The sequence below is a fragment of the Sus scrofa genome, chromosome 6 (genome assembly GCF_000003025.6).
Source record: "Sus scrofa isolate TJ Tabasco breed Duroc chromosome 6, Sscrofa11.1, whole genome shotgun sequence".
In the NCBI taxonomy this organism is placed as follows: domain Eukaryota; kingdom Metazoa; phylum Chordata; class Mammalia; order Artiodactyla; family Suidae; genus Sus; species Sus scrofa.
In genome coordinates, this window is record NC_010448.4 from 31921842 (window position 1) to 31934824 (window position 12983).

The 12983-nt window shown below is 33.8% G+C and overlaps 1 protein-coding gene across 1 annotated transcript in view; it reads right to left on the reverse strand.

The window, feature by feature from the left end:
• The window catches only part of CHD9 (chromodomain helicase DNA binding protein 9), a 242106-nt gene that overhangs the window by 91972 nt on the left and 137151 nt on the right, over positions 1-12983 (reverse strand). Inside the window, 1 exon segment of the mRNA XM_021094174.1 lies at positions 10423-10754. Coding sequence (XP_020949833.1) covers positions 10423-10754 — 332 coding nt within the window.

A 12983-nucleotide genomic window follows, 5' to 3' on the forward strand; every position in this document is an offset into this window, starting at 1 on the left:
GAAGTCTCCTGCCATGCTTTCTCTTCAGGTAACAACCTCCTCCTACAGGCAGCCACTATGCTACTTATGGTTATTTAATACCATCTAAGGCAAGGTAAGGGATAACCTCAAGTAAACCAGATTGGCAGAAACAGTTTTCACACACCGCCCCCTTGCTATCCATAGCCAAACCTATACACATATTTTAGACTAGTTTGTAGATGAGGACAACACTGGTGAAAGGAAAGTAGTTATTTAAAACAACTTCCTATGAAAATGGAGATCAAGGCCTGTTAATACCCTTCCACATACTGTTTTAAAAGGTGTTTTCTCAGTGTTTGGTAGGCTAAGTAAATTCTGCATGTGAAATACATATTCTGATATGGTATCTATGTGGCTGCTTAAAGACTCAAATCCCACTGAATAAAAATTTCAATGAAATCAGAAGCAAGGATATTTACATTTTTTTGTATTTATGAATGCCTATGAAGAGATTCTATTTTTCCTTTCTTGTGGTATAAAATAATGAAATGAAAACTCACTAAGTACAGTGTACTAAGATGCCTTAACATTATTTTTATAAATAAATATTGCCTAAATATTACTAAGTGCTACCAAATTAATATTAAACACCACACCTTTTGGTGGAGGGGGCGTAGGTTAGATAACCTTAGATAAACCTTTATTTTATTATTTGAAAAAATGTACTAAAAACAAAGAAAATCTCTCAAATTTTATTTTTCATATATTCTATATTTTCTTCCAATATTTTCTTTTTCTTTTCTTTTTTTTTGTCTTTTTGGGGCCACACCCACAACACATGGAGATTCCCAGGCTAGGCAGATGTCAAATCAGAGCTGTAGCTGCCAGCCTATGCCACTGTCACAGCAACAGCAACATGGGATCTGAGCCATGTCTGTGACTCACACCACAGCTCACGGCAACACTGGATCCTTAACCCACTGAGCGAGGCCAGCAAATGAACCCATGTCCTCATGGATACTAGCTGGGTTCGTTAACTGCTGAGCCACAACAGGAATTCCATCCTTCCAATATTTTCTATAGGCCTGGAATAGCAACCTATTTCATAAACTCATTAACTATTTGTAACTCATGCAAAAATATTTTTCAAATTCTAACTTTGTAAGAGATATTTCAAATATGTTTACAAAATGTTTACACATGCCCATTCTGTTAAAAAAGGGGGGGGGGTACATTTCCATGGTAGGAAAAAAGTAGATTCTAAAACTTTAAGCCATTCTTAACTGACATAATTATGAGTTAAAATACACACACACACACTATGGTTACTTACACGGAGTGCTAATTTATAGAAATAATGAAGTCATATCAGTGTATTATAAGTTCTAAAATGGTATAAAAGTGATACTACAAGGGGGAACAAACATTTAGTTGGTATTGATCAGTAATTCCTAAATGTGTGAGGCAGGCTTCATAAGGAACTTATTTGTAAAAAATACAAATTCCTGATGAGAAAAATAAGACAAACCGAATTGAGAGTCATTCTACAAAATAATTAGCCAATATGCTTCGAAATTGAAAATGTCATTAAAGACAAAGACTGATGAATTATTTCAATGTGGAGGCATGTAAATAAACATGATAACAAAATGAAATGTGGGATCCTGAACAGGATCCTGGCCAAAAAAATGGAACAATTGACACAATTTGCATGAGGTCTGTAAATAAGCTAGGATTACGTTAAGTGTTTACTTCCTGGATTTGATCATTGTGCCCGGGTTACATAAGATGCTAACATTTGAGGAAACTGGGTAACAAGCCTAAGAGAACTCTTACCTATTTTTGCAAGTGTGAGATTAGCTCAAACTAAAATCTAACAAAACAAAACCCCAGATTTGTAGGTTCCAAGTCCAGAATTCTCATCTAGTAAGTGGGACCCCAATCATACTTTAAAGAAATCCCCACCAGATTTGGGAATCAACGGCTCAAAATAATTAGTGAAGAAAACTCTTGGAACAAATATTCAAGATAATAAAACTATTTTATACTTATAGAACACTTAAAATTGCAAAGTGCATTTGTCTGCAATTTCTCAGTTGATCTGAGAAAAACTCATAGGTAGGCAAGGTAGGCATCAGTCCCACTAAACTAATAGGGAAAATTCAGCACACACACACAAAAAAAGGCCAAAAATCCTAAGTCTGGTGGAGGACAATAAAGGCCTCTTTATTCCTACTCTACTATATCCAACACACCTTACTGATTTTATTTTTTTGCCTCTTTTTTAAGGGCCACACCTGTGGCATAAGGAAGTTCCCAGACTAGGGGTAGAATCAGAGCTACAGCTACAGCTTACACCACAGTCTCAGCAACACGGAATCCCAAGCCTTGACTGCAATCTACACCACAGCTCACAGCAATGCAGGATCCTTAACCCACTGATCGAGGCTGAAGAGGCCAGGGATCAAACCCATATCCTCATAGATACCAGCAGGATTCATTTCTGCTGCGTCACAATGGGAACTCCCCTTACTGATTTTAAAATATAATGATACTATACTTCAACCCATCAATCGATATTTAATATCAATAAATATACTTTAATGAACAGAGAATGAAACTACATTATCTTTTAGAAAATTAGGGTTGAAGTTTATTGACATTCAAATGACCAGAAATTTCTACTGCCTGTACAATGACAACTGATAGCCAAAATGTCGTCTGAAGGAAATCAGATGATCCAAAAGTAGAATGATATAAAATCAGTTAAGTAAAATACCCAATTACCAAAGAACATTCCATTCTTCCATCCTGAATTACAAAGAATTCACTATATTAATTCTAAAATAAAATTTCACTTTAGATACAATCTTCAAATAGATAGTCTGCTATTTGAAACATCACCAAAGTACAGCAACAAAATAACACAGAATATATTAACCATAAAGGTTTTATACAAATTTTGTTTTTTAAAATCTTGAAGGGATCTGATATCAATTTTAGCAAAATGCAGCAACAAGTATTCAGGCACGAAGATGAACTTAAATATCAAAACATAGCTTGTTTCATGACTTCCCATGGTGGCTCAGGGGGTAACCGACTAATATCCTGAGGACATGGGTTCTACCCCTGGCACCTTGCTCAACAGGTTAAATGATCTGGCACTGCCAAGAGCTGTGGTGTAGGTCAGCAGATTCGGCTCTGATCTGGCATTACTATGGCTGTGGTGTTGGCCACCAGCTGCAGCTCAAATTCAACCCCTAGCCTGGGAACTTCCATAAGCTGCGGGTACAGCCCTAAAAAAGACCAAAAAAAAAAAAAAAAAAAAAAAAACCTTGTTTCAGGAGGGTAACTTCAAACTAAGTATAAATTTGAAATGTTAATTCGTTTGTAGAATACAAGCCCTAGAAAACCTCAGTGTTTCTACCTGAAGTTTATATTTGATTTTCAGATGTAACTCATGCACTTAACTAAATACTGCCCACAGGTTTTTAGCAGAGGCTGTGTAACAAGCTGCATTCTACACAGTGTCAATCTGTAATTGCCCCCTGTTGTTTCTCTCATTGCAATAATTGGGCAAACAATGATTACTTTTTTTTTTTTAATCTCCCCCCCACAGCATAGGGATCAAGTTACTCTTACATGTATACATTTTTCCCCCACCCTTTGTTCTGTTGCAATATGAGTATCTAGACATACTTCTCAATGCTACTCAGCAGGATCTCCTTGTAAATCTATTCTAAATTGTATCTGATAACCCCAAGCTCCCAATCCCTCCCACTTCCTCCCTCTCCCAGTAGGGCAGCCACAGGTCTATTCTCCAAGTCCATGATTTTCTTTTCTGTGGAGATGTTCATTTGTGTTGTATATTGGATTCCAGTTATAAGTGATATCATATAGTATTTGTCTTTGTCTTTCTGACTTATTTCACTCAGTATGAGAGTCTCCAGTTCCATCCATGTTGCTGCAAATGGCATTATGTCATTCTTTTTTATGGCTGAGTAGTATTCCATTGTATATATATACACCATATCTTCCTAATCCAATCATCTGTTGATGGACATTTGGGATGTTTCCATGTCCTGGCTATTGTCAATAGTGCTGCAATGAACATGCGGGTGCATGTGTCTCTTTTAAGTAGTTTCAAACATTGAGTCTTAATCCATTTATTCTATTTGCTGGAATCAACACATCCAATTTATAACTAAAGGAAACAAGCACATGTATTATTTCTCACTATAAATTTTTTTTGCATGCCCAGTGGAAGGCACTAGAGATATTTTTAAAGTCGTTAAACATGTATAATGTAACTTTTTTTTTTTTTTCTTAGAAGAAACACATTTAACTTGATGAAATTACTTCAGCTTAAAATTCAACCCAAGACTTGCTTAAACTCATCTGGAAAAAAAAGTCAAGTTTTTTTTGGATTTTATTTTATTTTATTTTTTCCACAGCCACATCTGCAGCATATGGAAGTTCACTGGCTAGTGGTCAAATCACAGCTGCAGCCAGGGCCTACGCCACAGCTATGGCAACACCAGACTGAGCTCCATCTGCTACCTATGATGCAGCTTACGGCAATACCTATCCTTAACCCACTGAGCGAGGACAGGGATCAAACCTGCATCCTCACAAAGGTAACATCGAGTCCTTAACCTGAGCCACAATGGGAACTAACAATCAAGTTTTAAAGGGATTCTTTATTTTGGTTAATCCTTATATTTATGAAAGTAAAATTATATTGTAAGCTTTTGGTAACTGGGACTATAAATCACTTCCTGTTTAAAGGTTAACTTCATTTTTTTCAAAAAGTTGAATTCACTGAGTTGTTTCATATTCACAGTCATTAATGGCCAAATATTAGCTAGGTATTAATCATAGTAAATATATTTACCAGCATAATTTAGTTCTTACTCTTTAAAAAATTCATTTTTTTTAAAGAAACTGATGTTTATGCTTAAAAATACTGACAAAATAGTAATTTAAAATCAATATCTTACTTCAGGGTCTCTAAGATACTGTTAACATCTATGAAATCAAGAAATAATCAAAGATATGCCATAGTTTTAACTGGCATTTTCTTAAATGTAAATCTTTTTTTAATTTTTGCTTTTTAGGGCCACCCTGCAGCTTAAACGGAAGTTCCCAGGCTATGGGTCGAATTGCAGCTTACACCAGAGTCCCAGCAATGCGGGATCCAAGCTGCATCTGCGACGTATACCACAGCTCATGGCAATGCTGGACCCTTAACCCAACTAAGGAGGCCAGGGATTCAACCCACATCCTCATGAATACTAGTTGGGCTCATTACCACAGAGCCACAAGGGGAAGCCCGTAAATGTAAATCTTAACTAAATTCATAATGTATACAGCAATTCTTTCAGAGGAGTATGGTTCAGATTTTCAGTGAATTTAAGTTTATACATAAGGAGTGATATAAATAAAACATTTTACTTCCTTGACATTTAAAAATTTATAGAACTTACATAGAGACTACTAATGGCATGATTAATGATTAAAAATATATAATAAATTTATATCATACATTTTCAAAATGCTTTTTTATCACATGCCAAGAAAAAATTAATTAATATTTTATATTTTATCTAAGCAGATACTAAATTCCTATTATCTTGAATACTTACAATCAGGGTCTAATTTGTTACTTTATTAACATAGACTATAAAGTGCTAATTCCCAATTTCTGATGATTTATCTTATTTTTCCCTCAAATTTTATTGATATTATTACCCTTATATTTTACTATTTAGATGAAAATATCTCTCTCTACATATATGTAGACATATTTACATGATAGTTTTATTTAAAAATACACACATAAATACCTACATATATACATGGTGGTAGGTAATCAACAAATGTTATTTTGCTTCTTTCTTCTTGGGGGTTCAGAACAACAATAGCAGAAAAGGATACAATATAACTTCCAGATCTTAATGTTTTATTGTTTTCTTTATAACATGACATTCTTAATTTTTACTTGAGTGGATAAATATTTCCTGATTTAGATATTTTCTGCCTTAATTAATGAGAAAAGCTACTTTTAGTACCTGGTAACTAACTGACACTCTCCTAATAAACAGAAAGAATAATTATGAATACAAAAAATGTTTAACTTTTAATCATGAAGTACTTTTACTGATTATATTTATAGGGTCACAAGAGCATTTTTAAGTGTCGCAGGCATTCTACTTGTCAGTCTGATAATTTAATGCTAAGAAGTAAATTATAACTGACAGTGTGAAAACATAATTTAAATGTCAAAGTTATAAAACAAGTCTAAAAATTCTTCAGTCAAATCATGTGACGTTTTATTGTACAATCTAAAACCAAATAGCCATAAGAAAATTCTACCAGAAGTCTTAGAATTTATTTTGGAATTTAACTTTATTATTACTAAACCATAAGCTTTGTCCTTGTGATTTCCTGAAAGATTTAGCTTGCCATTTCTTTTCTTTTCTTTTTTTTAGGGCTGTGCTTATGGCATATGGAAGTTCCCAAGCTAGGGGTCAAATCAGAGTTGCAACTGCAGGCCTGTATTGCAGACATAGCAATGCTAGATCTGAACTGTATCTGCCACCTACACCACAGCTTACAGTAACACCGCGGACCTTAACTCACTGAGCAAGGCCAGGGATCAAACCCACATCCTCATGGATACTAGTCATGTTCCTAATCTGCTGAGCCACAATGTGAACTCCTGCCATTTCTGGTTTTTGATTAAGCAAATCAAATGCAACCATTTGGTGTCATTTAATATTTAATCTTCCATTCATTAAATTCATTCTATTCCATTCATGGAGCATCTAGTACGTGCTGACTACTTCTAAAGAAATACCTGTTCTTCTACTTGAAAGGCAGCTCCTTAGAACCTGACTGCCAAGATCCTGAAAAAAGTCAAGGTAGAAAAAGTTTGTTTCCAGTCCTACCTCCCACTTCATTTTATACCTCCCAGTTCCGTTTTAACTCACATCTTTCCACATATCCATGTAATTCCTTTCAAATTCCAGGTATATTTCAAACAAAATCTACCTATCCTAAATGCTGCTTTTAGCTAATCTGATAAACATACCTACCCATACGAAAGAAAAAATATTAATGAATTAACCCATTATCCTTCTTACCAGGTAGCAACTGTTTCTATTTTCATTTGTCTGCTTGATTTTTAAAATCGATCTTATTTAAGAACAGAGCCATAGTAGAAAGAGAACCAAGGCAGATCCATGAGAGTTTAGCTATGAAGGCTGGCCTAGGCTTTTTCCTTCAAAAGTTGTATGCTATTTATGTTTGCAGAAAATAAAGACTAACAGGTATTGTTCTATATGCTTTAAATATTATTAAATCACTTGATCCTCAAAATAACACTATAAGGTAAGCTCTATCATTATCCTCATTTTATGTATGAAGGAACTAAAACTTAAAGACATTAAGTATTTGTCTGGGGTCACACTGCTAATGAGTGACAATGGGGGAATCTGAGTAAGTGCAACTGGCTCCAAAGTCAAAAGAACTTAACCATGAAGTCTCTGAAAAGGATACTCTATTTCTTGTATTAAAATAATTTATGAAACTGACAGAAACAATTAAAAGGTTGCAAGCATACAAGCAAGCTGAGGTTTGGTTTTCTTCAAATTAGTCTTCCTAGATTACCATCATCACATATGTGGGTTAAAATAAACACCAACTCTGACTATACAACAACCATAACTTGTTTTTTACAAATTTAGTTACTTTTGAAATTTATATTCCTTTCTTTTTTTAAAGGCCACACCTGCAGCATATGGAAGTTCCCAGACTAGGGTTTGAATCAGAACTGTAGCTGCTGGCCTATATCACAGCCAAAGCAATGCCAGATCTTTTAACCCACTGAGCAAAGCTAGGGGTCCAACCACATTCTCATGGATACTAGACTGGTTGCTTAACCTGCTGAGCCACAATCAGAACTCCTGAAATTCATATTTCATATTGCTTATGGTTAAGTTCTAGCACACACTCCCTTTAATTTTATCTTAAATCAATCAGCTGATATTAGCAAAAGTCCAATCTTCTAAACCTAATAGAAAAATAAAATCTCTATAAGAAAAAGTTTAATACATCATGAAATACTATTTATTAAAATATGAAAATAAACTTAACTCTTTAAGTAATGGTTCTTAACAGAAAAATTAAAAACTTGGCAAATTCAAAACTATAAAATGTGGAGTTCCCGTCATGGCTCAGCAGTTAGTGAACCCTACTAGCATCCATGAGGACACGGGTTTGATCCCTGGCCTCACTCAGTGGGTTAAGGATCTGGCATTGCCATAAGCTTTACTGCAGGTGGCAGACATAGCTGTGGCATAGGCCGGCGGCTACAGGTCCAACTGGACCTCTGGCCTGGGAACCTCCATAAGCTGCGGGTACAGCCCTAAAAAGACAAAAAGACCAAAAAAAAAAAAAATATATATATATATATACACATATATATGTATATAAAATGTAGTGGCTTATTGGAAAACATAGTAATGAAATATTTCAAGTGACCAATATGGAACTCTAGATTATAGATTAATATCATTTCTAATTATGATTTTTTTCTCCAATGTGGTAGGAATCTTAGGTTGTCTGATAAAGATGATCAAGAAATTGTTTCACTCCAACAGTTTAATAATATATATGCAAGCTTCACTTTTACTTGCCTACAACTTATAAATCCTTTATCAAAAAGCTATAACTCTCAGTAAGTTTTTTTTTCTATCAATTACTCAATATCTTGCCATGTAAATATCTTTCCAATACAATTCTCACCTATTTTCTCAAGGATGCTATCTCTAAAAGCAAATATTAAATTGATCATGCTCTGCAATATTAAAATAATTTATTGTTAATAATCTACCTACTTCTGATGAAAATACAAATATCACAGAATCAGTCAGATACTCCCTCTACTGTAATATATTACTATTTCCTACCATATTAATTTGCACTTTTTAAAAATCCATGTTTTTTCTATTATAATAATTTCTAATTTTTCCCTTATATACTGTTTTTTCTTAACCAGGTTCACTTGTTATCTTTTGCCTCTAGATAGTCCCTCAAAATTTAAATTTTCTATAATTTTTGAGGTTTCTCTACCTATTTCCTCTATATTTTATGTATTATTTTAAAATACCCTTCTTCTAACAGTACCACTACTTTGACCATATCTCTATACAAGCTAAAACTGAAAAACTTTAATTACAGTCACTTTTTACACATTAAAGGATTAAATAAATATGGGGTTTCCTAAATTAAAACTAGGAAAAATATTGAAATAACAAGATACTTCCATACCAAAACCTTTAAATATAAAAGGAGTAGAAATCCAACTTTCAAATTTCATTTTATCTATATGCAAATAAAACGCAAAATCAGTAATATTAATTATTACTCTATAACAACAAGAGAGTCCATGTTATTTAATGGTTTGGAGTCAAGCCATCAGGAATGATATATCTCAGTTTGGTGGCTGCATTTAAAATGCGAAGTTAATTATTTACAAAATTGTATTAGTTTTAAATATCTATATAATGTACCAATAATTTCTTGAGCAAATGAAGATTTTTATAAGGGTATTTTCCCTTTATTGTGTACTTTTTTTGTGTGGGAAAAAGAAAACAGATTAGAAATGTTATCTAAAATTTCACATAAAGCCTTCAAAAATAACCAAATATTCCTGCAAACACAAGCTTAAACTATTCTGGCCTTAGATTATTTTTACCCCTTACATGTAAAACATACATGTAAAACAAATAATAACACTGTTTCTGATTTTTTGAAAATGTATTAGGTAAGTAGTCAAATAAAAATACCTAGGACTAATGTACCCTCCTAAAGCAATTCTTTGTCTTTATAATTCTCTTGCAGCATTAATCCTTACCTGGCCTCTTTATTACATAAAGTAAATCAGAGAGACTGTAAGGGAGGAAGTCTGTAAGAGCCAAGAGCTGCTTATTGTTAATTTAAATCATCTTAGCTTTTATGTGTTCCATTTAGTCCAAAGTTGTGGGTTTACGAGTAAATACTACGTTTTCAAACTATAAGGTGCCCAATGAAGTACAACTAAGAGGTAAAGACTGAAAGAATTTCAAGTTCTTTTTTATAAAGAAAGTGAACATAGAACTGGCACAGCAATATAGGTTTTGTTTTGATTTTCCTTTTTCTGTTTTATATATAAAATATTTTCCTATTTTAAATTGCTTTTACTAACATTAATACACAAAACGGTATGGTCACAGACTAGCAAAATTTAGTAAATTCTGGATTAACCTAATTCGTTCAAAAAGATAGTGAGGTATCTAACAACTTAAAACTCCAAAGTGGGAGTAAACATATCACATGCAAATCAAAAGTAAAAGATTAGACAGACTGCACACTTACAAAATATTCAAAGGAATGAGATTTAATTCTTAAACAACTTACCCAATTTTCGTCTTCTCTTTTAACTTAGAACAAGGTTTTGGTTTTTTGCTCTCTTTGTCTTTTGGCTTGGATTTCATCCTTCTACCTTTCTTTTCCTCTTTTCCTTCAACTGAAGCACTAGGAAAGTTTTCAGGGCTCATTACTCGTGGAATATTGCGTTCCCCACGCTCCTTTGCTTTTGCTATGGCTTCTGATATTATACGATTAGCCTTTTCTTGCTTGCTTTCTGATTCCACCTTTTTTCTCTGCTTCTTCTCGGACATGATCCTCACCTGGGAATTCTGCAACTTAGTATATGTCCCAGAACCATCACTCTTCTTGGAAGATGGAGGCTAGAGAAATCAAAACAATTTTTACATAATATACCAAGGTACATTTAAACACAATTAACAGAAATAACGAAAAAATCAGAATTAAGCTTAAAGAAGTAAAATATGAGTGTTACAGAATTAAAATTAAACATTTTGCTGATCTAGAAATTAGTGTAGGTATAAAATAAAAAGCTCAACTACTGCTTTTAAAAATGAAGGTTAAAAGAAAGATAATATGGATTCACTGATATTTTCATAGCATTCTTAATTAGCTGATTCAAATTTTGTCCTATAAATAGAGCTAATTCAAATGTAATCATGTAAATATTCTGGGCTTTTGGAATAAATAAAAGTCTTTTCTTTCCTCTTCACTCCGGAACTCTGAAAATTATTAATAATTTTTAAATAGTAATTGTAACTCAGAATGACTACTCCCTACAGTTTGTTATGATTTTTAGAAAAACAAAGCCTCTCTGCTTTGTAAGAAACTGGAACTAGAACCTGAAATCATTCAAATCATTGCAATGTGCAATCTATGCGGCAACACAGCTAGTTAGTAAACACATTCCCATACTTAAAATTAGAGAAAGTTTTAGTTTTTCTGTGAAAGAGTTAAATGAGAATTTTTTCCTCTTTCTGTATTACAATATTTTGCTCAAGCAATTCTGAGAAAAAAAACCCACCAAGTTTATAGTTTTCACATTAAAATTATTAATATTTTAGCAATATCACAGAAAGCATACCAACAGCATTTTTAAAAGAATAACCTCTTAAAACACGCATTCATCAACATATTCTTAGATCACAGTTTTGTTATGCTCTTACCCGTAAACATGCCTCTGACTACAGCAAGGGAAAAAAACACCAGGAATTTCCAAACACATTTTCATGCTGATTCCAGTGTGCTTCACTGGATATCTTTTCTATACCTGCCTCATCAAAGGTTTCATAGCAGTGCTGCAGCACTGGGAAAGGAAGGAGGGTTTAGAATCGCTCACTAAAATGCCACCTTAAGGCCTACAGGCTATAACAAATAACCAAGACGCGAGAAAACAGCAACAAGCTCAAGATGGCGATGCAGTACGACTCCCGCAGCAGCAGCCAGTAATAAGGAAGGTTATTCAATCCCATTAGCCTTTTAGCCCAAAGAACCCCTCCTCCTCCCACTCATTCAGGCTTTCACTTACCCTTCCTCTTGGCCTCTTCACTGAAGACATTTTTGGCGTCAGACAAAGGCTTGCCCTCTGCTTTTTCACCACCCCAGGCAGTGCTCAAGAAAAAAGCATTGAAAGAAGATTCCTAAATGGCCTATTTAGCAAGCTGCAACCAAGAGATGCACAACCCTCCACAAATACACATTGTGATTTATCAACACATTTCTGCCTTGGCAAGTTTATATCCACTGTTCATCCTATTTAGATATGAAAAAGGCCATAAACCCCTCCTAAAAAGCTGAGTTTCCTCAATAGCTGTAAGCAGATAGCCAGATTCCAACAAAGCACAGAAAGAAATGAATGCACAAAGCATCAAAATGCATCAGCATGAATATTAGAGATGTCGTTAAAAATACTGACTCCTTCTGCGGAAGTAGGCCAGCAGATGGTGCTACCAGTTATTATTCCATTAGACTCTGCAATTTAACCCCCAATGGACTGTTCTTCCCTCCGTGTAACAAATTAACTCTCACTCTACCATTTCCTGTAGTAAAGTTTAAAAAATATACGTAAAAACCTGATTTAAACAAAAAATCATCCGAAAATGAAAACTGCAGTGAAACAGCTTTATGTAGCTATTAAAAAGACAAAATCAAATGCAATTTTTACCAGAGAAAAACACTTTCCTCCATGCCACTCTAACATACTTAAAGTAGAAATACAGCTCAAGACCAACAAAGGGTTAAAGAGGAGGTCATGCAAATGAACACATAACAAGTGACTTCTCTTTAAGAAATTAGATAAGGTCTCATTATTGCAACAAAAAGCTAACAACGTTATTTTTTTAAAAAAGAAATGAAGGTATTTTCGTTTAAATTCTAAAAAGCAGCTTAGGACTTTGACATGAACACATGAGACCTGTCTATGAAGAGTAACAAACTATACTTAATTTTTTTTCTTTATTTAAATCTGGATAAATACACTTGTTTTCCTAAGAAAATTCATTTAAAAAATTCCTGATGTTTACTCTTCACATTCTAATTCAATTGAATTAAGTTTTTCAGATAAAGTTTTAGTTTTAGTCCCTTGTTAAAAA